The 23,755-nt window shown below is 42.8% G+C and overlaps 2 protein-coding genes across 5 annotated transcripts in view; one reads left to right on the top strand and one right to left on the bottom strand.

Annotated features, from left to right (window-relative positions):
• The first annotated feature begins 5,649 nt into the window (after window positions 1-5,649).
• Window positions 5,650-11,070, top strand: LOC123727846 (transmembrane protein 272). Of its 2 annotated transcripts, XM_045697343.2 has the most exons (5): window positions 5,654-5,786; window positions 6,407-6,499; window positions 6,737-6,787; window positions 6,917-7,120; window positions 7,703-11,070. In XM_045697343.2, exons 1-5 carry the CDS (start codon window positions 5,780-5,782, stop codon window positions 7,921-7,923), a joined length of 576 nt encoding a protein of 191 aa, XP_045553299.1. In that variant the 5' UTR covers window positions 5,654-5,779; the 3' UTR covers window positions 7,924-11,070. The 2 variants fall into 2 exon arrangements, with proteins under 2 accessions (XP_045553300.1, XP_045553299.1); XM_045697344.2 differs by lacking the exon at window positions 6,737-6,787 and having other exon boundaries at window positions 5,650-5,786.
• The window catches only part of LOC106574001 (nexilin), a 29,348-nt gene continuing 16,647 nt past the window's right edge, over window positions 11,055-23,755 (bottom strand). For 2 of the 3 annotated variants that reach the window (XM_082962767.1, XM_014149492.3), the window contains exons 8-15: window positions 20,113-20,301; window positions 19,711-19,902; window positions 18,210-18,272; window positions 13,579-13,776; window positions 13,007-13,228; window positions 12,733-12,924; window positions 12,209-12,572; window positions 11,055-11,961 (exon numbers count right to left, since the gene is read on the bottom strand). In XM_082962767.1, coding sequence (XP_082818893.1) covers window positions 11,948-11,961; window positions 12,209-12,572; window positions 12,733-12,924; window positions 13,007-13,228; window positions 13,579-13,776; window positions 18,210-18,272; window positions 19,711-19,902; window positions 20,113-20,301 — 1,434 coding nt within the window. In that variant the 3' untranslated portion in view covers window positions 11,055-11,947. Of the gene's footprint in view, window positions 11,962-12,173; window positions 12,573-12,732; window positions 12,925-13,006; window positions 13,229-13,578; window positions 13,777-18,209; window positions 18,273-19,710; window positions 19,903-20,112; window positions 20,302-23,755 lie in introns of those variants that run through there. The other variant, XM_045697349.2, reaches the window with a different exon arrangement.

Genomic DNA, 23,755 nt, shown 5'->3' on the forward strand with positions numbered 1-23,755 from the left:
ACGCCCTGACCAGAGAGAGCCCTTGGTTCTCTATTGTATAGTAGGTCAAGGCGTGACTAGGGGGTGTTCTAGGTTTATTATTTCTATGTTGGTGAGCTTGGTATGGTTCCCAATTAGAGGCAGCTGGTAATCGTTGCCTCTAATTGGGGATCCTATTTAGGTAGCCTTTTTCCCACCTGTGTTTTGTGGGATATTGTTTTAAGTTAAGTGCATGTATCACCGCTGATGTCACGGTTCGTTGATTGTTTACTTGTTTTGTTTGGAAGTTCGCACTAAATAAAGATGTGGAACTTTAATCACGCTGCGCCTTGGTCCGTCTCTCCACACATCCGTGACACCTATGTTTAAGATGGGCCTTTTTCCCTTTATTCAGATTGCACCTGCTCACTTTCGGTTGTTTGAAAAAGAAATAATCTCCAAGGTATCATTATTTTTTAAACAAGCATTAGAAAGTTGGTTGCAATTTCAGTTTAATCCACCTGAAAATATAGAACAAATAATACAACAAATATTGTGGTTAAACTCAAATATACTAATTGATAAAAAAAAACGTATTTTTCAAAGAAGTGTTTAAAAAAGGTATACTTTTAGTGAATGATATCATAAATAGGACTGGTGGAGTTATGTCACACATCCAGCTAACAGACATATGGAAATGTCTGCTCTACCCAAAATTACAACCAATTAACTGCAGCATTGCCACAAAAATGGAAGAGGCAAGTAGAAGGGGGAAAAAGTAAGGAACTTGTATGTCGGCCCTGTATTAAAGAACATAAATGGTTAAAGAAAAGTGTGATAAAAATAAAAACATATACCGATTTAATTTAAGGACAAAAAAATAGACAGCTGTGCCATATAAATTGCAAAATAGTTGGGAAGAGATTTCCGATGTGTCCATTCCATGGCACATGGTTTATGAATTGATACGCAAATGTATTATTATAAATTACTATTCAAAATTCTTGCAACCAATAGAATGTTATATATATATATATATATATATATATATATATATATATATATATATATATATATATATATATATATATGGGGGATACAATCTTCCCAGCTCTGCAGATTCTGCTGTGAGGAGGCAGAGTCAATAGATCATTTATTTTGGTATTGTCCATATGTAGCTCGTTTTTAGTCACAGGTCCAGGAATGGCTGAAGAATTGCAACATTTGCCTAGAACTAACGCTGCAGATAGCAACACTGGGTAATTTGAAAAGCCATAGTCAATCAATCAGTAATATAATAATTATTTTAGCAAAAATGTTAATTTTAATTTACAATCTGTAGAAGGGTTCAATACTTTTGTGAAGCATCACTGCACAGTTGAAAAATATATGGCAAATAGAAATCCAAAATGGATGATGTTGAGAGATAGATGGGAGGGGTTGAATGGAGCTGATGGGTGGGACTAATAACAAGATAACCAATGTAAAACATACGGGGTCTGTAAATTGTATATAGGTTCAGAACTTTTGGGAAATAGCACAGTTACAAATAGAAATCAAACTGGATGGACATCAGAAATAGAGGAAGAACTAAAAACAAACAAAATATAACTATTGTAAAATAGATTGTGTCTGTAAAATGTGTATAAGATATATAAACTGAAGGTAGAAGCCTAAGTGTTTATTGCTTTACTCCAATTGGGGGAAGGGTGGTAGGGTTTGCAGGGAATAATAATGGTATATTCAAAAAAAAAAGTATGTCTGTCTATATAGGTATGTGTATGTGTATATGTATGTATATGGATATATATATTTACCCAAAAAATATATGCGGGATTGGAAATGATGCAGACAATTACATTGATGGAAGCAACATTCTTTCCGCAATATTAAGCTGATCCACCCCTTAAAAACAAAAACAAAAAGGAGCTGGGGAGGTTACTTAGGAGTCTCTGCCAAGACCGGAAGGAGGAGTGGGCCCGGTTCCTTCCCTAGGTGGAGTACGCCCAGATCTCACTTTGTTACTCCTTCACTGGGCTGACTCCCAGTGTGTCCTGGGATATCACCTGACCCTGGCCCCCCAAGGCTGACCGGAGTCCCTGCGGTGGACGAGTGGTTCAAGAGCTCAGAGGAGTTTTGGAATGCTGCCCACGTAAGGCTCCAGTGCCATCCGCCGCCAGAAGGAGCAGGCGGACTGCCACCGCAGTGAGGTTACCATGTTCCATCCTGGTGATTTGTGTCTGGCCCTCCACCAGGAACCTCCCACTCCGCCTGCCTTGCCATAAGCTGAGCCCCCGGTTTGTGGGGTCCTTCAATGTCCTTCCGGAGGATCAACGAGGTAACATATTGTTTACAACTCCCCATCAACTACTGGATTTCACCCTCTTTTCATGTTTCCCTCCTCAGGCCGGTGGTTCTGGTTGCCTGGCTGGTACCGCCCCCCGCGATACCCCTCCACCTCCCCTGGACATCGATGGGAACCCTGACTATGTTGTCAGGTCCCTCCTGGACTCCCGACGTTGTTGGGGTTGGCTCCAGTACCTGGTGGACTGGGAGGGGTGCAGCCCAGAGGTGTGCGTCGTCCTGTGGCTGGAGCCGTGCATCAGGGGGGTGGTACTGTCACGCCTACTCCTGCTCATCCGCTCCAGCGCTTGACGTCGCCGGTCTACTAACTGGCAACCATCATTACGAACACCTGCTCCCCATCGTTACGCAAACCTGGACTTCATCATCACATTGATTACTCTCCCTTTATTTAGCCCTCAGTCATCAGGCACTATTGGTTTTGTCATGTTCAATACTCTTCTCCTGTTTTCCTGTTTTGTTGATCTGCCTTTTTATTACTATTAAACTCACCTTCTGCACCTGCTTCCTGATTTCCAGCGTATATGTTACAGCATGTAGCATTTCTTTTTGTTTAGTATAGAATAGATATGATATATACGTTGGGGCACAAACTATAGGACTGAACACAATAAGTTGCACTTTGTCCTCTACACGTATGAAAATGGCTTTTAGATGGTCATACTATCTGTTGATAAGCAACTGATTGCTAAGGTTATGGTTTAGAATAAGGGTTAGGATAAGGTTTAAGGATAGGGTTAGGGTTAAGTTTAGGGTTATATATTTGAAATTTACTGATAGTCTGTAGAGCATCTACATTTTACTTTGACATTTTCATAATTTAGCCGACGGTCTTATCCAGAGCGACTTACAGTTAGTGCATTCATCTTAAGATGAATATCAGGTCTCTATCTCCAGCTTAGTAACCATAACTTGGGCTTTTCTTACTCCTTTTTCATATAACCTAATCTCTTCTCCATTCGCTAGGACTTCTAATTTCTTTACTGAACCATATGCAACCTCTATGCCCTCTCCCCTACTAATGTGGTAGGCCCTAGTCATCACGTTAACTTCCTGTTCTTCATATATCGGCCAGTACAGCTCATCTATGTCAGTTCCATTTCCTGTCTGTTCTCATAGAAACCCTGTTGCTATACTTCTATTTGCTACCACATTAATCTCTTCTCTTAGATTGAATAACTCATCAGCCAATTAAATTAGGACATGTTGAGTTAAATAACTACCCTATTAAAATCTTAATCCTTAAAAAAGAAAATTGAATTCCTCCTGTGCTTTTATCCAGCAACCCACTAGGCCTGAACACTCACAATAATTATTTATACTCTCTCACTTACTGTACACATATAATCACCTCGCGCAATATCTTCCTATCTTTTACCACTTCAACGCCCACATAGAGCAAGCCAGATGTTATAACAAGAGCAAGCAGAAAGCGAAAGCAAAGTTTCAGACTACTCATCCACTTCTTGTGCTTTAGCACCCTCCTCTGCTCTTCCCATTCAGGATGTTTCTTTTCTAAGAATTCCAAGGACCCCTCAACTCCATATCCCCCACCTGTTCTTCTTTGAGACAGGATGGTCATCTTTGGGGTCGTCTGGGTCGAGCACTTTCCTGAAGATTTATACCAACACAGGTTGCTTAGGAACAAGCCGCTGCTCTCCAGTTCTTGGCTTGCCCACTGAACCTGCCACCGCCAAAGAAGACCGCTGACACCCCTATTTATAATTTGAACAGGTAGACATCCAGTTTCTTGTTCACTTCATGCGTCAATCTAATGAACATAATTTTTTTTTAAATCCGTCAGTTTAAAGAAGAGATAATTTAAGCTAGAGATATAATTTTGCATGGACTGCATCTCAATCCACTGCATCCGCCTATGTTGCCCTTCCGCATCTGCAGTGGAAAGTGGCAGAGCTACAGCCTGTTTGTCAGACCAAGAGACATCCCGAAAATCAGTCTTCTCACGATAATGTCTGTAGGGTCCGAACGGTTTGGCCTACAAACTATTATGACAACGGGACTCGTCTGATGTCGATGTGCCAACTTCTGTTTGGTAGCGTCCAAACCGTTTGGGATACAAACTAATATGGGGGAGACTCTCACGAGTACAATAGTGTTCTCCGCTTTGCTATAAACCTCCCACAAGTGTCACAGGACTCGTCTGAAGGTAATCCATACAAATGAATGGAAGTATGGAGGTTGTTTTGCGTCAACAAAAATAATGCGTGTCCAAAAAAACTAAAATATTTGTGAGCTTTCTTATGTCTCCTAGATATAGGACAGAAACTTCAAAACCCTATTAATGACAAAGAAAAAAACAGGATTTTAGAAATGTTTGCAGATGTGGCTCAGTTGGTAGAGCATGGTGTTTGCAATGGTGTTTGCAATGCCAGGGTTGTGGGTTCAATTCCCACGGTGGGCCAGTACGGGGGAAAAAAATTATGAAATGAAATGTATAGATTCACTACTGTAAGTTCCTCTGGATAAGAGTATCTGCTAAATGACTAAAATGTAAAAAAAAAACATAAATACCTTATTCAGACCCTTTGCTATGAGACTTGAAATTGAGCTCAGGTGCACCCTGTTTCCATTGATCATCATTGAGGTGTTTCTACAAGTTGATTGGAGTCGACCTGTGGTAAATTAAATTGATTGGACAGTATTTGGAATGGCACACACCAGTCTATATAAGGTTCCACAGTTGACAGTGCATGTCAGAACAAAAACCAAGCCATGAGGTTAAAAGTACTTGTTACATTTTAAATGCTTAGCAGGACAGAAAATTGTCAAATTCATGCACTAATCAAGAGAACATCCCTGGTCATCCCTATTACCGATGATCTGGTGGACTGACTAAACACAAAGGCTCCATTTGTAAATGGTGTCTGAGTGTTGGAGTGTGCCTCTGGCTATCCGTAAATGTAAAAAACCATAACAATTGTTCCGTCTGGTTTGCTTAATATAAGGAATTTTTAATGATTCATACTTTTACTTTTACGTTTCATACTTAAGTATATTTTAGCAATTACATTTACTTTTGATAGTTAAGTATATTTAAAACCAAATACTTTTAGACTTTAACTAAAGTCGTTTTTTACTGGCTGACTTTTACTTGAGTCATTTTCTATTAAGGTATCTTTACTTTTACTCAAGAATGACAATTGGGTACTTTCTGCACAACTGTGTGTGTCACAGATCTGGTGAGCAATCTGATTGTTTTCAATGAAGGGGATATGCACTATACAAACAATAACAAAGTATAATACTACACAGAAGGTGTGGCCTAGTGACACTCTAAATGCAAAACATAAACAAATATCTGGACCATCAACATTCCTTTGACATTAGCTTTACAAAATCCCCAAATTTTTTGTTGTTCAATTTCCCATAACACTACCTCTGAGAAAGAAGGACAACATTACACAGATAATGGGAAGAACAAACACTGTCAGCTGAAATGGCTGGTAAGTACAGCAGCAACTACAAAATTGCCACTTATGTTTTGGACATTTACAGGGGTTTTCAAATCATTTTCAAGGTTGCTTAATATTGTTTATGTAGTGCATGTTCCATCCTTACATTTGGATATTGAGATACAGTATATTACTAATGATGCAAATATAACTGTTACCACTGTAACCAAAAGGCTCAGAGTTATGATAAATAGAAGTAGAGATAGTATGCTTGAGTCCTTAAAAAAATAGAAATAGGCATCTGAACTGTACTGACAGTACAGCTGTACTGGAACTGATTAGGGGGGTGAAGTACCATATAGGTATGATACAGTACAATACTGTATAAGCCTTGGTTTTGGCAAATATCTATTGATTTTGAGGGCCCCCCCCAGACAGGAAGAAGTTCACAAAGGGTATTACCTCGATGGACATAGTTTTACTAAAAGTTATCCCTGACATTGTATAGAAATGTCTTGCTATGATCATAGCTACTCTACTTTGAACAAGCATAGCAGGTCTGTGTCTTCCTATCAGGCTTTGCAATTTGCACCTCGTGATTTTTGTGAAATATTTCTGAGTATTTGACATCTTTCGGAAATGTCAATATAATATTCACACTAACTGTCTAGCTCCCCAAGCTGGTCAGCCCGTGTCAGTAACAGTGGGTGTTGTATGGAAGTTGAAATTGGATCCTCCACCACCACAACCGCCACGACTTACAGGTGGGTCATTCCACAATCCACAGCATTATTGAAACAACAGATTCAAAAGTTGTTTTTTTCAAACTATATTACAACGTATTACAATGTAAAGTGCATTGAGCATCTGGTAAAGTGCTATACAGTACATACAATCAATTCTAAATATTATTATTATTAGTGTCTGCATTGTGTCTCCAATTATGTGAGAGGGGAAAACATGTAGGTGACTTTCAGTCCTTTCTCTGTCCCTCTCTCCAGTATGGGCTACACTTGTGTTCACTGTTATAACTGTTGCCCGGATCGTCATAGGTCAGTTACAGGCTAGAACCCATTTCTGTTTAGACATGCATTAGACACCCCCCCCCCCCCCCCCCATTCAATCCTGTTACCTCCATCATATTGTTTATTACCACCTAAAGTGTTTATTTCCATACATAGGTGTCATGTACAGAAATGATTGCCCCCAGCAACCATACATCCCCAGCTACCTGCAAGGGATGGCCATCTTCAACCTGATTATGACAACATGGATGTCGTTCCCCTGGGACCCAGAGGGGAGGGGGCAGCAGACCCCAAAGAGCTGTATCTGTGTCTCACTGCAGCTCTGGTTGGCTTTGTCAGGGTTCTGTTGGATCATTGCTGGTGAGAGAAAGTACTGCTGTAGAAACATGAACACAAGGTAGAGGGCTGTAATTGTTTTGTTTCATTATCAACACATTTCAAGTTTTAAAAAAGTCAGTACTTTTAAGTAATTCACAAAACATAAAATATATTTTCAGGTCTGTATATTGTTCATATAAATTTAATTGAAACGTATTGTTTTCTGGTTTGCTTAATATATGGAATTTAAAAGTATTAATACTTTTGATACTTAATTATATTTAAAACCAAATACTTTTAGACTTTTACTCAAGTAGTATTTTACTGGCTGACTTTCACTTTTACTTGAAACATTTTCTATTAATGTTTCTTTACTTTTACTTAAGTGTGACAACTGGGTACTTTTTCCACCCCTGTGAGTGTCACAGATCAGGTGAGCAATCTGATTGCTTACAATGATGGGGGAAATATGCACTATACAAACAAAACAAACAATGACAAAGTATAATACTACACAGAAGGTGTGGCCTAGTCACGTTCTACAGGTCTGTATATTGTCAATATAAATGTAATTGAAACATGATATTGTTTTCTTTATGACCTATTTGTCAAAACTGTCTGCAGGAAATGTGTGGATCTTCTCTATATACCAACCCAACTACGACCCGACCCGTTCAGATGGCCAGTACTGCAACAAGACCCTGTACACGTTTGCCTTCTGGAACGCAGTGCTTGAAAACTTGGCTTTGGGAGCGATGCTAGCTAACTGCTGCAAAGGTCTGTTCTGTGGCATTCTGCTAAATGGACAACCACAGCCAGACAGAGACTTCCACAGGAATGTCTGAAGGAGGGATGGAACGTCTGAAGGAGGGATGGAATGTCTGAAGGAGGGATGGAACGAGGCTCTTCTATCGTGCTCTTGTCTTCTTAGCTTCACCATAATTTTGTAAAAGCGGTACATTCTACTACTCTACGGGATGATTATGGTTTTAAAAAGCAGTTTTTGTGATACTTTCTCTTAGCTATGTGTGTTTTGCATCCACACACAACACCCTGCAATAGGTACTGTTCATATAACACTGTTTTCCTGTTGTCCTATTTTTTGGTGATAAAGAAAATCATTTAAAAGTTGTTGCTGATGAATGTATAGGTTTTAATATACACTGAGTGTACAAAATGTTAGGAACACCTTCATTAGTTGCAATCCCTTTTGCCCTCAGAACAGCATCACTTCATCGGGGCATGGACTCTACAAGGTGTCGAAAGCGTTCAACAGGGATGTTGGCTCATGTTGACTCCAATGCTTCCCACAGTTATGTCAAGTTGGCTGGATGTCCTTTGGGTGGTAGCCCATTCTTGATACACACAGGAAACTGTTGAGCGTGGAAAACCCAGCAGCATTGCAGTTCTTGACACAACCAAACAGGTTCGCCTGGCACCTACAATCATACCCCATTCAAAGGGGCTTAAATATTTTGTCTTGCCCTAACATTCCATCTTCAACCTGACTCCTCCCCTTTATCTACACTGATTGAAGTGGATTTAAATTGTGACCTCAATAATGGATCATATCTTTCACCTGGATTCACCTGGTCAGTCTCATGGAAAGAGCCGGTGTTCCTAATGTTTTGTACACTCAGTGTATTTTGACATTGGTTAAATTGTATTATATCAAGGAATATATACAGGTAACTGCCAGGATGACGGCATCACTTGAGTAAATGAGGGATACAAAGTACACTGCTCAAAAAAATAAAGGGAACACTTAAACAACACAATGTAACTCCAAGTCAATCACACTTTTGTGAAATCAAACTGTCCACTTAGGAAGCAACTCTGATTCACAATACATTTCACATGCTGTTGTGCAAATGGAATACACAACAGGTGGAAATTATAGGCAATTAGCAAGACACCCCCAATAAAGGAGTGGTTCTGCAGGTGTGGACCACAGACCACTTCTCAGTTCCTATGCTTCCTGGCTGATGTTTTGGTCACTTTTGAATGCTGGCGGTGCTTTCACTCTAGTGGTAGCATGAGACGGAGTCTACAACCCACACAAGTGGCTCAGGTAGTGCAGCTCATCCAGGAAGGGACTTCAATGCGACCTGTGACAAGAAGGTTTGCTGTGTCTGTCAGCGTAGTGTCCAGAGCATGGAGGCGCTACCAGGAGACAGGCCAGTACATCAGGAGACATGGAGGAGGCCGTAGGAGGGCAACAACCCAGCAGCAGGACCGCTACCTCCGCCTTTGTGCAAGGAGGAGCAGGAGGAGCACTGCCAGAGCCCTGCAAAATGACCTCCAGCAGGCCACAAATGTGCATGTGTCTGCTCAAACAGTCAGAAACAGACTCCATGAGGGTGGTATGAGGGCCCGACGTCCACAGGTGGGGGTTGTGCTTACAGCCCAACACCGTGCAGGACGTTTGGCATTTGCCAGAGAACACCAAGATTGGCAAATTCGCCACTGGCGCCCTGTGCTCTTCACAGATGAAAGCAGGTTCACACTGAGCACGTGACAGACGTGACAGAGTCTGGAGACGCCGTGGAGAACGTTCTGCTGCCTGCAACATCCTCCAGCATGACCGGTTTGGCGGTGGGTCAGTCATGGTGTAGGGTGGCATTTTTTGGGGGGCTGCACAGCCCTCCATGTGCTCGCCAGAGGTAGCCTGACTGCCATTAGGTACCGAGGTGAGATCCTCAGACCCCTTGTGAGACCATATGCTGGTGCGGTTGGCCCTGGGTTCCTCCTAATGCAAGACAATGCTAGACCTCATGTGGCTGGAGTGTGTCAGCAGTTCCTGCAAGAGGAAGGCATTGATGCTATGGACTGGCCCACCCGTTCCCCAGACCTGAATCCAATTGAGCACATCTGGGACATCATGTCTCACTCCATCCACCAACACCACGTTGCACCACAGACTGTCCAGGAGTTGGCGGATGCTTTAGTCCAGGTCTGGGAGGAGATCCCTCAGGAGACCATCCGCCACCTCATCAGGAGCATGCCCAGGCGTTGTAGGGAGGTCATACAGGCACGTGGAGGCCACACACACTACTGAGCCTCATTTTGACTTGTTTTAAGGACATTACATCAAAGTTGGATCAGCCTGTAGTGTGGTTTTCCACTTTAATTTTGAGTGTGACTCCAAATCCAGACCTCCATGGGTTGATACATTGGATTTCCATTGATTATTTTTGTGTGATTTTGTTGTCAGCACATTCAACTATGTAAAGAAAAAAGTATTTAATAAGATTATTTCATTCATTCAGATCTAGGATGTGTTATTTTAGTGTTCCCTTTATTTTTTTGAGCAGTATATATTGAAAGCAGGTGCTTCCACACAGGTGTGGTTCCTGACTTAATTGAGCAGCAATTAACAGCCCGTCATGCATAACAATTCTACCATGGCTATGCCCTCATAGGATGACAATGCCCATCCACAGGACACGAGTGGTTACTGAATGGCTTAATGAGCATGAAAACAATGTAAGCCATATGCCATGGCTGTCTCAGTCACCAGACATCAACACATATGAACACTTATGGGAGATTCTGGAGCGGCGCCTGAGATAGCGTTTTCCACCACCATCAACAAAACACCAAATGATGGAATTTCTCATGGAAGAATGGTGTCGCACCCCTCCAACAGAGTTCCAAACACGGGAACTATGTTGGAATCCATGACAAGGTGCGTGGACACTGTTCTGGTGCCTCATGGTGGCCCAATGCCCTATTAAGACACTTTAAATTGGTGTTCCCTTTTTTGTTGCAATTACCTGTATATTACATACACCTACCGTTGATCCATGTTAATTAAAAGATACAGTATGTACCATGAAAAAAGTGCAACTGAAAATAGAGTCTATTGTCAACTGTCTGTCGAGCTGTCTTACAACGTAATAAAATACATCCCTCCATACATTTAAGTTACAGTAGCTAATGTTTTATAAAGATGATAGAACAGTTACAAAGAGACTAGTATTTAGCACATTTTATTAAAACTTTTAATAAACATATCACAAACATGTCACTATATTTCAAGCCATACAACAGTGTCCAAGACAATTATCATCCATTTCCTGTAGAGTTGTACTTTAACTCAATGTGAAAAATACTTTTGGGATATGAAAAAATCTAAGTGTATATTACAACCAAACCTTTCAGATAATTATTCAAATATTAAAAATGAAAAGAAACAAAAATCCTAATTAGATCATTATTTTATTAGTAACCAATTCTGCAAATGAACTGTGCAATGCATACTGCTATGTATATTTTACAGGGATTTCATTAGGCTTTAAATTGGGTTGACCATATTCTCAAATGGAAATTTCTGAAATTTTACCTTTGAAGGGAGACTTTACCTGATAAAAAGATGTTATGATTTATGACAGTGTTATTCAATTCCGGTCCTGGAATGCCAAACCATTTCAGTTTTTTGTTTCTACCTAGTAGTTAATTGCACTCACCTGGTGTCCCAAGTCTGAATTAGTCCCTGATTAGAAGGAGAGGATGAAAACCAGAAGCGTTTCAGCCCTCCAGGACCAGAGTTGAACAGCCTTGATATATGATGTATTGTATATGATGTTATCAATCTGAACATCATTCATAACAGCAATCACTCAGGGGATCAATATGTGATTTGGCACAGATTTCATCCTAAACGTAATACTGAAAGGGAGTGCAGCTTTATTGATGAATGATGAGCAATACGTAAATAACACGATATTGCACTTTTCATGTTGTGTGCATCCCGAGAAGGAAGGGAGAGCATAATGCTGTTTCCTCCTCTTTTTGGCCCTACCATGAGGGATGAAGTTTTACAAAAGGAGTGAGAGAGACAGGGAAAGTTCCAGAAAAAGTAGAGCATCAGTAGTCGTCAGCTGGAAGAGAGAAACAGAAGATGGGATTACCCACGGCTGAAACTGAAACAAGCCGATGAGGAAGAGGAGCATGCGATCCATTCCAATCGTAGGAAGATCAGAAAGAGGAGCATGCAATCCCATCCAATCCTAGGAAAATCAGAAGGAGGAGCATGCGATCCCATCCAATCATAGGAAGATCAGAAAACCAAATCAGGAAATGGCATCATGCAGGCATGCAGTGACAGTCAGATGGACGATTGCTTACTTTCTATCGTTAGGATGCAGGTGCTGGCGGCGGTGCCTCTGCTGTTGACAGCCTTGCACATGTACTCTCCCTCGTCCTCTGGGAAGGTCTCTGGCAGGTAGAGGCAGAATGTCTCTCCTCTCTCTATGTACTGATAGTCTTCACAGTCCTGGAGCATCTCCCCCTCAAACCACCAGGTCACCTCCGGCTTGGGCTCCCCGGTGATCTTCACTGTGAATCGCACTGGCTCGGCGTCCACCACCGATTGGTTCTTCAGGGGCTTCTTAAACCACGGAGCCCCCGACCTGGCGTGGTCTTCCTCATCCTCATAGGCTGCCGAGCTATTAATGATGCTTCCCTCTTCCTCCTCCTCATCTTCCCTTTTCTGACAAAGATATGACACATGATATAACATTTTTTATTTTTGGAAACCCTCCCTCCACTGAACTGTCATGCGTTATTAGAATGTCATGCGAGTCAGGGACGTCGTCAACAGTTTAACAACGAGAAACCCGATGATTGAACCCGATGAAAGAGGGATTTACTTTTTGGAGAGCGGCATCAATCTCTTGCTGCTCGAACTGCATCCTCTGAAGCTTCTGTTCGTCCACCCTCTTCCTTTCCTCCTCCTCTCTGGCTCTGGCCATTTGTTCAAACCGTGCGCGCATGTCCACCTTCTGTCTGAACGGAGCCTCCTCAGCCCCCTTCTCTGTGTCCTTTTTGCTTTCATCATCATCCTGAAAAAACAGTATAACATGATACAGACCGACGCATTTGGAGTTCCAATGCGATTCTGAAGGATCATGCTAAAATATATACCTCCTGGATCCTCTCTTCTTCCCTCTCTTTGATTTCCTCATCTACAGCCTTTCTCTTTGCTCTCACATCCTCAATCTTCTTCTGGATCTCCTCGTCTTTCAACTGCTTGATCTTCTCAAACTTGGACTTGAGGTTCTTGGCCTGGATGGAGCCGGTCCTCTTGAGTTTCTTCAGCTCCTCATACTCCTTACTTACTGTATCAGAGCTCTCATTCACCACATCCTTAGGAGAGAAACGCATATAGTGATAAGATTAGTTTTAAGGATACAGACAAAACAGAAGCATAGGCCTAATAATTTCAACACATAAGAAATTAGGCTGTATGCATCAAGTGTCTCAGAGTAAGAGTGCTGATCTAGGATCAGGTCAATGTTATCTTGTGATTATGGCATAAAAGGCTACACTGGTCCTAAATCAGTACTCCTACCCAGAGATACTTTATAAATATGGCCCCTGGTTCTCCTCATCTTGTTATCAATCTCTGCAGTTGGTAGTTCCATGCCAATATCCATGAGACTTCTCACGTGGGTCTTTAACAGCATTGTGAGACTGATACCATGTTGATGACTGACCTCTCCCATCTCTTGTCTGAGCTGTTCAAACTCCTGTTTCTCCTGCTCCATTTTCTTTTTGCGCGCCTCCACCTTGCACCTCCTATCGGCTTCCTCCTTCTGCTTTTGCAGCTCTTCAAAGTTCATCTCCAGTTTTCCAGGGTGCAATGCTTCCTGGGAGTCGCTCTTGACCATTCCGTCCTCATCCTCATCTAGCACCTACCGGCACACAAACACAGAGCATGGTGTCATTGACAATCTCACAATAAACCAATTAGAATCCATTCAAAGTTTGTTTGTCATATGCGCCAAATACAACAGGTGTAGACCTTATCGTGAAATGCTTACTTACAAGCCCTTAACCAACAAAAATAAGAGTTAAGAAAATATTTACTAAATAAATGAAAGTAAAAATAATAAAAAAGCTATACAATAAAATAACAATAACTAGGCTATATACAGGCGATATCGGTACCTAGTCAATGTGCGGGGGTACAAGTTAGTCGAGGTAATTGAGGTAATATGTCCATCTACTGTAGGTAGGGGTAAAGTGACTATGCATAGTAGGTGTTTCTTTTGTCCAGGTGGGAAAGGGGAGTGTGGAGTGCGATAGAGATTGTGTCATCTGTGGATCTGCTGGGGAGGTATGCGAATTGGAGTCAATAAGTCAGGTTACCTTGGCGTTCTTGGGCACAAGGACTATGGTGGTCTGCTTGAAACATGTAGGTATTACAGACTAGGTTAAGGACAGGTTGAAAATGTCAGTGAGGACACTTGCCAGTTGGTCAGCGCATGCTCTGAGTACGTGTCCTGGTAATCCATCTGGCCCTGCGGCCTTGTGAATGTTGACCTGTTTCAAGGTCTTACTCACATTGGCTACGGAGAGCGTGATCACACAGTTGTCCGAAACAGGTGGTGCTCTCATCCATGCTTCAGTGTTGCTCGCCTTGAAGAGTACATAGAAGTAATTTAGCTCGTCTGGTAGGCTCATGTCACTGGACAGCTCGTGCCTGGGCGTCCGTTTGAAGTCTGTAATAGTGTGCAAGCCCTGTCACATCCGACGAGTGTCAAAGCCGATGTCGTAGAATTCAATCTTAGTGCTGTATTGACACTTTGCCTGTTTGATGGTTCGTCGGAGGGCATAGCGGGATTTCTTATAAGCGTCCGGGTTTTAGTCCCGCTCCTTGAAAGTGGCAGATCTACCCTTTAACACAGTGAGGATGTTGCCTGTAATCCATGGCTTCTGGTTGGGATATGTATGTACGGTCAATGTGGGGACAACGTCATCAATGCACTTGTTGATGAAGCAGGTGACTGATGTAGTATAGTCCTCAATGCCTCAATGCCATTGGATGAATCCCGGAACATATTCCAGTCTATGCTAGCAAAACAGTCCTGTAGCTTAGCATTTGCGTCATCTGACAACTTCCATATTGAGCGAGTCACTGGTACTTCCTGCTTTAGTTTTTGCTTGTAAGCAGGAATCAGAGGATAGAATTATGGTCAGATTTGCCAAATGGAGGGTGATGGAGAGCTTTGTATGCGTCTCTGTGTGTGGAGTAAAGGTGGTCTAGAGTTTTTTTCCCCTCTGGTTATATATGTGACATGCTGGTAGAAATGACTTAAAACTGGTTTAAGTTTTCCTGTATTAAAGTCCCCAGCCACTGGGAGCGCCGCCTCTGGATGAGCATTTTCTTGTTTGATTATGGTCTTATACAGCTCGTTAGGTTTTATTTTTATTTTTATTTCACCTTTATTTAACCAGGTAGGCTAGTTGAGAACAAGGTGTGGTCTTAGTGCCAGGATCAGTTTGTGAAGGTAAATAGACAGCTACAAAAAATATAGATGGAAACTCTCTTGGTAAATAGTGTCATGAGGTACTCTACCTCAGGCAAGCAAAACCTAGAGACTTCATTAATATTAGATTTCATGCACCAGCTGTTATTGACAAATATACACAGACCACCACCCCTCGTCTTACCGGAGGTAACTGTTCTGTCTAGCCGATGCATAGAAAACCCAGCCAACTGTATATTATCCATGTCGTTGTTCAGCCACAACTCGGTGAAACATAGGATATTACAGTTTTTAATGTCCCATTGGTAGGAAAGTCTCGAACGGAGCTCATCCAGTTTATTATCCAATGATTGCACGCTGGCCAATAGGACAGATGGTAGAGGCGGGTTACCCACTTGCCGACGAATTCTCACAAGGCACCCGGATCAGCGTCCCCTGTATCGGCGTCTCCTCTTCTTGCGAATGATGGGGATTTGGGCCTGCTCTGGAATCCTTTGAATCTGACTCGTTAAATAAAAAAATCTTTGTCCAGTTTGAGGTGAGTAATCAGAGTTCTGATGTCCAGAAGGACTTTTTGGTCATAAGAGATGGTGGCAGTGTCACGTCCTGACCATAGAAAGCTGTTATTTTCTATGGTAGAGTAGGTCAGGGCGTGACAGTGTTTTTTTCGGGTTTAGATTTTCTATGTTGTTATGTTCTAGTTTTGTATTTCTATGTTGGGCTTTGTTTGCCAGGGAAGCAGGCGGAAGCAGCAAAGGAGGGACAGCTACGAAGTCGGGAAGGAAGGCCACAGAAACCCCAAGAAATGTTTTTGGGGGGGGCACATAGAGCAGTCGGCAGAGCCGAGGAGGGAACCAGAGCCAGTCCAGGAGAAGAGAGAGATAGGAGAGTTGTTGAGTTGGTGGGGGATGCACGGATTTTTCCCAAAGGAACGTGTTATCAGTTTGGTGCCACCTGAGTCAGCTCGCCGTACTCGCCCTGATGTGCGTGTTACCAGTCTGGCGCCACCTGTACCTGCTCCACGCACCCGGCCTCCAGTCAGTCTCTCCAGTCCGGCGTGTCCTGTTCCTGCTCTCCGTACTCGCCCTGAGGTGTGTGTTACCAGTCTGGCGCCACCTGTGCCAGCCCCACGCATCAGGCCTCCAGTGCGCATTCCCAGTCCAGAGCTTCCGGCGACAGTTCCCAATCCAGAGCTTCCGGCGACAGTTCCCAGTCCAGAGCTTCCGGCGACAGTTCCCAATCCAGAGCTTCCAGTGACAGTGCCCAGTCCAGAACTTCCAGCGATGTTTTACAGTCCGGAACATCCTGAGAAGGCCTACAGCCCGGAACCTCCTGAGACGGCCTCAAGCTCGGAACCTCCTGAGACGGCCCACAGCCCGGAACCTCCTGAGACGGCCCACAGCCCGGAACCTCCTGAGATGGCCCACAGTCCGGAACCTCCTGAGACGGCCCACAGTCCGGAACCTCCTGAGACGGTCCACAGTCCGGAACCTCCAGCGACGTTCCCTAGTCCAGAGTCTTTAGCGGTGGTCCCCAGTCCAGAGTCTCCAGCGGCGGTCCACAGTCCAAAGTCTCCAGCGGCGGTCCGCAGTCCAGAGTCTCCAGCGGCGGTCCGCAGTCCAGAGCCTCCAGCGGTGGTCCGCAGTCCAGAGTCTCCAGCGGTGGTCCGCAGTCCAGAACCTCCAGCGGTGGTCCGCAGTCCAGAACCTCCAGCGGCGGTCCGTAGTCTAGAACCTCCAGTAATGGTCCACGGTCCGGGTCCCGGCGACGATCCAGGGTTCAGTGACACAAAAGCGGAGGGATCAGTGGGCGGAGCAGGGGTTACGCCCCGAACCGGAGCCGCCTCCTCTGCTGGAGGATCTGCAGGATGAGAAGGTTCTTCGTACTGCACCAGAACCGCCATAGACATTAGTCACCCACCCTAACCCTCCCTTTTTTAGTTTTTTGTTGTTGTTGTTGTTTTAGGTGCTTTCGGTGTCCGCACCTTTGGGGGGGGGGGGGGGGTATTGTCACGTCCTGACCATAGAAAGCTGTTATTTTCTATGGTAGAGTAGGTCAGGGCGTGACGGGGTTTTTTTTTGTTTAGATTTTTTATGTTATGTTCTAGTTTTGTATTTCTATGTTGGGCTTTGTTTGGGATGATCTCCAATTAGAGGCAGCTGGTCATCGTTGTCTCTAATTGGAGATCATACTTAAGTAGGTGTTTTTCCCACCTGGGTTTGTGCGAGATTGATTTTGAGTAGGTGTAGTTTGTAACTCTTCGTCACGGTTTGTTGTTTTGTTCTTTCAGTTTATTTGTAAGTATTGCATAGTTTCACAGTTTAATAAAGAAAATGTGGAATGATGTGACAGGCAGAAACATTATGTACAAAATAAGTTACAAACAACTAGAAAAGACATCTATCCCCTCTAGCACCAACATCACAATCTTCAACCCCAAATCGATCATTGCATCATATCAGCTTCCAATAACAATTTAACCCACCACCTAAACCCTCCCACAATGAAACACAAACAATGAAGTATCCGATGAAAAGCAAAGATAAAGCAACATAATCACATTGAACAGAAAAGCTACGGCAACCAAATTACATTGAATTTTTCATCAGATGATCCTGTAAAAAGCTTTTGGATGATATGAAGATCTTTAACTCATTCTATAATAGTAAGGTAGAAGCCTTTCATTGTCCTTGTAGAATCAGAGTCAGAATAAGCAGGACACATGATGAAGAGCCATCCATTCACAACCTTGTATTCACAGTAAGAACTTACAGTATTAGCATTTCATGGCAATCACTATATCTTCTTAGTCAGTGTACAAATACAATTGTCATTTGAAAGTGAAAATATCTTACTTCTCCATCTCGATATGAAGTCTTAGATTTTTCCAGATCCAGGGGGCTCTTTAAGGAGATCATCTTGAAAGTAGGAACAGCAATTGGAAGTGTACCATTTGAGTATGTACAGTAACGTTACATCATCATGTATGATTAATCCATGTCCAATTAGAGTCCAATTAGAGATTGAGTTCCTATACTAAATACAGCCTACCTCAAATGTTAATATTGGCGTTAGTTTTCAGTAGATTGTAGAAACTTTGGTCACACTGTAAATCAACCATAACAGTAACCCTTCAAGTGTTGTTCAATTTATAGGTCGTGACAGGCAGGTCATAACTCTGTCATTCCAGTTGACATTAGAATTTATTTTAAAAAAGGTCAAGTTTTGTATTGACACTTTAAGATGTGCTTATGACACTGTTATATATGCTTCGTGAAATAAACTTAATTCATATAAAAAAATATATAATAATGGGCTCTCGAGTGGGGCAGCGGTCTAAAGCACTACAGATCTTGGTTCGATCCCGGGCTGTATCACAAATGGCCGTGATCGGGAGTCCCATAGGACGGTGCACAATTGACCCAGCATCGTGCGGGTTAGGGGAGGGTTTGGCTTTACTTGGCTCATCGCACGCTAGCGACTCCTTGTGGAGAGCCTGCAGGCGCCTGCAGGCTGACCTTGGTCATCAGGTGAACAGTGTTTCCTCCGACATATTGGTGTGGCTGGCTTCCGGGTTAAGAAGGGCAGGTGTTAAGAAGCACGGTTTGGCGGGTCATGTTTTGGGGGACGCATGACTCGACCTTCACCTTCCGAGCACGTTGGGGAGTGCTAGCGATGAGACACGATTGGAATTGGGGATAGAAAGGGGATAAAATACCCCCCCCAAAAAAAATAATTATACACAAAATAAATTATAGTAATAAAAAAAAGAACAACTCTTCAAGTGTTAACACTATAACTTCTTAACTTATGAAAGGATAATGAAGTATTCAAAAGCACTTAAAAAGGCCTACATATATGCTTCACAAATCATGTATGAGCAAATGTAATTTCTAGTTTGTTTAAAGTGTGACCATAACATTAATAATGTGCTCAGATGACACTGATCAAGCAGAGCTCAGGACATGACACAGCATGGGAAACTGAAGGTATTCGTTTGTGACATTCACACACAAAAACAAGTTACGAAACGTTACTCACTATGGCTCTATACATGATGAGTAATCAAAATCATTTCAATCTTTCCACATCCTTCTTCTGAACTTAGCCTACTTCAGTCGACATGTTAGCGCAGGGCTTCATATGCTATATGCTGGTGCTGCCTGCAGAGGTATGTTCATAGAGATCCTATAATTCACAAATGTATTGTTTTATACCATAGTTATACCATATTTGATCCATTTCTAGAATTAACGTTTTCCTGACCAAGATGGCTGATTTTTTTGTCATGTTGCTAGGATACCAAATTCCACTAGTAAATTGTAGGATCTCTATGGTTATGTTACCCAGTCCTACCATATTCTTGCGGGCCTCTGCGAAGAGCCTCTTCTCCTCCTCCAGCCTCCTCTTGGCCTCCTCCTCTGCTTTCTTCTCCTCCGCCTCTCTCCTCTGACGCTCCTTGTCCTCAAAGCTGACACACAGCTTCCCTGGCTTGCTGCCCTCCAGGTTCAGCATGGCCATCAACACCTCGTCATCGTCATCCACTATCTGGGGAAGGAGGACAACGACGAGAGAGCTCAAACTAGTGTCTGACATCTCGGGGCTCACAATGTTAAACATAAAAAAGAAGCTGTAAAGACAATGATTATATCGCTGGTCCCAGATCTGCTTGTGCTGGACTTTTGGTATAGGAGCTGGCAAGACAACATAAACAGATATGGGACAAGGCGAAGTGACCATCACATCACACTCACTGACCATGCTTTTCCTGGCCTCGGCGAAAGCCTTCCTCTCCTCTTCCATTCGTCTCTTGTATTCAACCTCTGCTGCTTTGCGTTCATTCTCTACCCTCTGTTTCTCAAGCTCCTCGAAGCTCAACCTCAGTTTACCAGGCTGGATGACCTCTCTCTCGCCTTGAGCTCCTTGTGAGTCCTCCTCATCGTCTCCCTGCAAGTACATACAGTTCCAAAGTCACACCAGGCCCAAGGCTAGGGAAATACAGTGGCTTGCGAAAGTATTCAACCCTTTGGCATTTTTCCTATTTTGTTGCCTTACAACCTGGAATTAAAATAGATGTTTTTTTTAGGTTTGTATCATTTGATTTACACACCATTCCTACCACTTTGAAGATGCAAAATATTTTTTATTGTGAAACAAACAAGAAATAAGACAAAAAAACTGAAAACTTGAGCGTGCGTAACTATTCACCCCCCCCCCCCCCCCCCCAAAGTCAATACTTTGTAGAGCCAACTTTTGCAGCAATTACAGCTGCAAGTCTCTTGGGATATGTCTCTATAAGCTTGGCACATCTATCCACTGGGATTTTTTCCCATTCTTCAAGGCAAAACTGATCCAGCTCCTTCAAGTTGAATGGGTTCTGCTGGTGTACAGCAATCTTTTAGTCATACCACAGATTCTCAATTGGATTGAGGTCTGGGATTTGACTAGGCCATTCCAAGACATTTAAATGTTTCCCCTTAAACCACTCAAGTGTTGCTTTGGCAGTATGCTTAGGGTTATTGTCCTGCTGGAAGGTGAACCTCCGTCCCAGCTTAAATCTCTGGAAGACAAACAGGTTTCCCTAAAGAATTTCCCTGTATTTAACGCCATCCATCATTCCTTCAAATCTGACCAGTTTCCCAGTCCCTGCCGATGAAAAACATCCCCACAGCATGATGCTGCCACCACCATGTTTCACTGCAGGGATGGTGCTTTCAGGGTGATGAGAGGTGTTGGGTTTGCGTCAGACATAGCGTTTTCCTTGATGGTCAAAAAGCTCAATTTTAGTCTCATCTGACCAGAGTACCTTCTTCCATATGTTTGGGGAGTCTCCACTGTGGAGCTTTGCAGCTCCTTCAGGGTTATCTTTGGTCTCTTTGTTGCCTCTCTGATTAATGCCCTCCTTGCCTGGTTGTGAGCTTTGGTGGGCGGCCCTCTCTTGGCAGGTTTGTTGTGATGCCATATTCTTAATTTTTTTTACAATGGATTTAATGGTGCTCCTGATCTATACTTCTCCACAACTCTGTCCCTGACCTGTTTGGAGAACTCCTTGGTCTTCATGGTGCCGCTTGCATGGTGGTGCCCCTTACTTAGTGGTGTTGCCTTTCAGAACAGGTGTGTATATACTGAGCTCATGTGACAAATCATGTGACACTTAGATTGCACACAGGTGGACTTTATTTAATTAGTTAATTATGTGACTTCCGAAAGTAATTGGTTGGACCAGATCTTATTTAGGGGCTTCATAGCAAAGGGGTAAATACATATGCACCGACCACTTTTTCTTTTTTTTCTTTTTTAGAATTTTTGAAACCAGTTATTTTTTTCATTTCACTTCATCAATTTGGACTATTTTGTGTATGTCCATTACATGAAATCCAAATAAAAAATTTATTTAAATGACAGGTTATGCAACAAAATAGGAAAAACACCAAAGGGGATGAATAGTTTTGCAAAGCACTGTATAGCTCAGGTGGTTAGAACACAGTAATAACAACAACCACAACAACCACAGTAACAACACAGGTTCAATCCCCAAAGGAGATTCAGAACACCTCATGAAGGAGTTGACTAAATAACCTTTATAACTATACTATACACATTATGAAAGTTCTGACAGATGTGTGTAGTTACAGTATAGTTTTCAGAAAGAGGACTTGAGATGGATAGTTTTAATTAAGGACCTTATGCAATGCTTATGATACTATTTTAACCTGTATAACTACATTCCTATAACTAAACTCAGCAAAAAAAGAAACATCCTCTCACTGTCATCTGCGTTTGTCACAGGCGTTGTATTGAACAGACCAAGGCGTAGTGTGAATAGTGCTCATTCTTGAATCTTTAATGAGAAACACTTTACAAAATAACAAACGACCAAAAGTTCCGTCAGGTACAATAACTAAATGGAAAATAACCACCCACAAAACCCAAAGGAAAACAGGCTGCCTAAGTATGGCTTCCAATCAGAGACAACGAAAGACACCTGCCTTTGATTGGAAACCATACTCAGCCACACACGGAAAATGAAACATAGAAACAGAAAACTAGAACAAATTCCCCTAGGAACAAACCAACCCCAAAACACACAAAACAACCCCCCTGCCACGCCCTGACCATTCTACTATGGCAAAATGACCCTTTTCACTGGTCAGGACGTGACAGCATTTATTTTCAGCAAACTTAACATGTGTAAATATTTGTATGAACATAACAAGATTCAACTGAGACATAAACTGAACAAGTTCCACAGACATGTTGTCACGTCCTGACCATAGTAAGATGTTATTTTCTATGTTATTTTGTTTATTTTCTAAGGTAGTGTAGGTCAGGGTGTGACAGGGGGTGTTTTGTGTTTTTCTATGTTTTCTATTTCTATGTTCTTAGGTTCTAGTTTTTGTATTTCTATGTTGGCTTGTTTGGGATGATCTCCAATTGGAGGCAGCTGGTCCTCGTTGTCTCTAATTGGAGATCATATTTAAGTAGGGGTTTTTCTTCCTGGGTTTTGTGGGTGATTGTTTGTGAGTAGTGTTAGTTCTCCTCTGCGTCACGGTTTGTTGTTTTTTGTCTATTCAGTTATTTTTATGTATTGCATGAGTTTCACAGAGTAAATAAAATGTGGAACTATCAACACGCTGCGCTTTGGTCCCCTCTCTACGACAGACGTGACACATGTGACTAACAGAAATTGAATAATGTGTCCCTGAACAAAGTGGGGGTCAAAATCAAAAGTAACAGTCAGTATCTGGTGTGGCCACCAGCTGCATTAAGTACTGCATTGCATCTCCTCCTCATGGACTGCACCAGATTTGCCAGTTCTTGCTGTGAGATGTTACCCCACTCTTCCACCAAGGCACCTATAAGTTCCCGGACATTTCTGGGGGGAATGTCCCTAGCCCTCACCCTCCGATCCAACAGGTCCAAGATGTGCTCAATGGGATTGAGATCCGGGCTCTTCACTGGCCATGGCAGAACACTGACATTCCTGTCTTGCAGGAAATCACGCACAGAACGAGCAGTATGGCTGGTGGCATTGTCATGCTGTAGGGTCATGTCGGGGTGAGCCAGCAGGAAGGGTACCACATGAGGGAGGAGGATATCCTCCCTGTAACGCACAGCGTTGAGATTGCCTGCAATGACAAGCTCAGTCTGACGATGCTGTGACACACCGCCCCAGACCATGATGGACCCTCCACCTCCAAAATCGATTCCGCTCCAGAGTACAGGCATCGGTGTAACGCTCATTCCTTTGACGATGAACGCGAATCCGACCATCACCCCTGGTGAGACAAAACTGCGACTCGTCAGTGAAGAGCACTTTTTGCCAGTCTTGTCTGGTACAGCGATGGTGGGTTTGTGTCCATAGGTGACGTTGTTGCCGGTGATGTCTGGTGAGGACCTG

Source organism: Salmo salar, chromosome 16, assembly GCF_965601325.2.
Source record: "Salmo salar chromosome 16, fSalSal1, whole genome shotgun sequence".
NCBI classification, from domain to species: domain Eukaryota; kingdom Metazoa; phylum Chordata; class Actinopteri; order Salmoniformes; family Salmonidae; genus Salmo; species Salmo salar.

Coding starts and splice junctions, on each gene's coding strand:
- LOC123727846 (XM_045697343.2), top strand. Junction 6,788..6,916: donor TGTTGCCCGGATCGTCATAG/GTCAGTTACAGG, acceptor TTCCATACATAG/GTGTCATGTACAGAAATGAT. Junction 7,121..7,702: donor GTTCTGTTGGATCATTGCTG/GTGAGAGAAAGT, acceptor AACTGTCTGCAG/GAAATGTGTGGATCTTCTCT.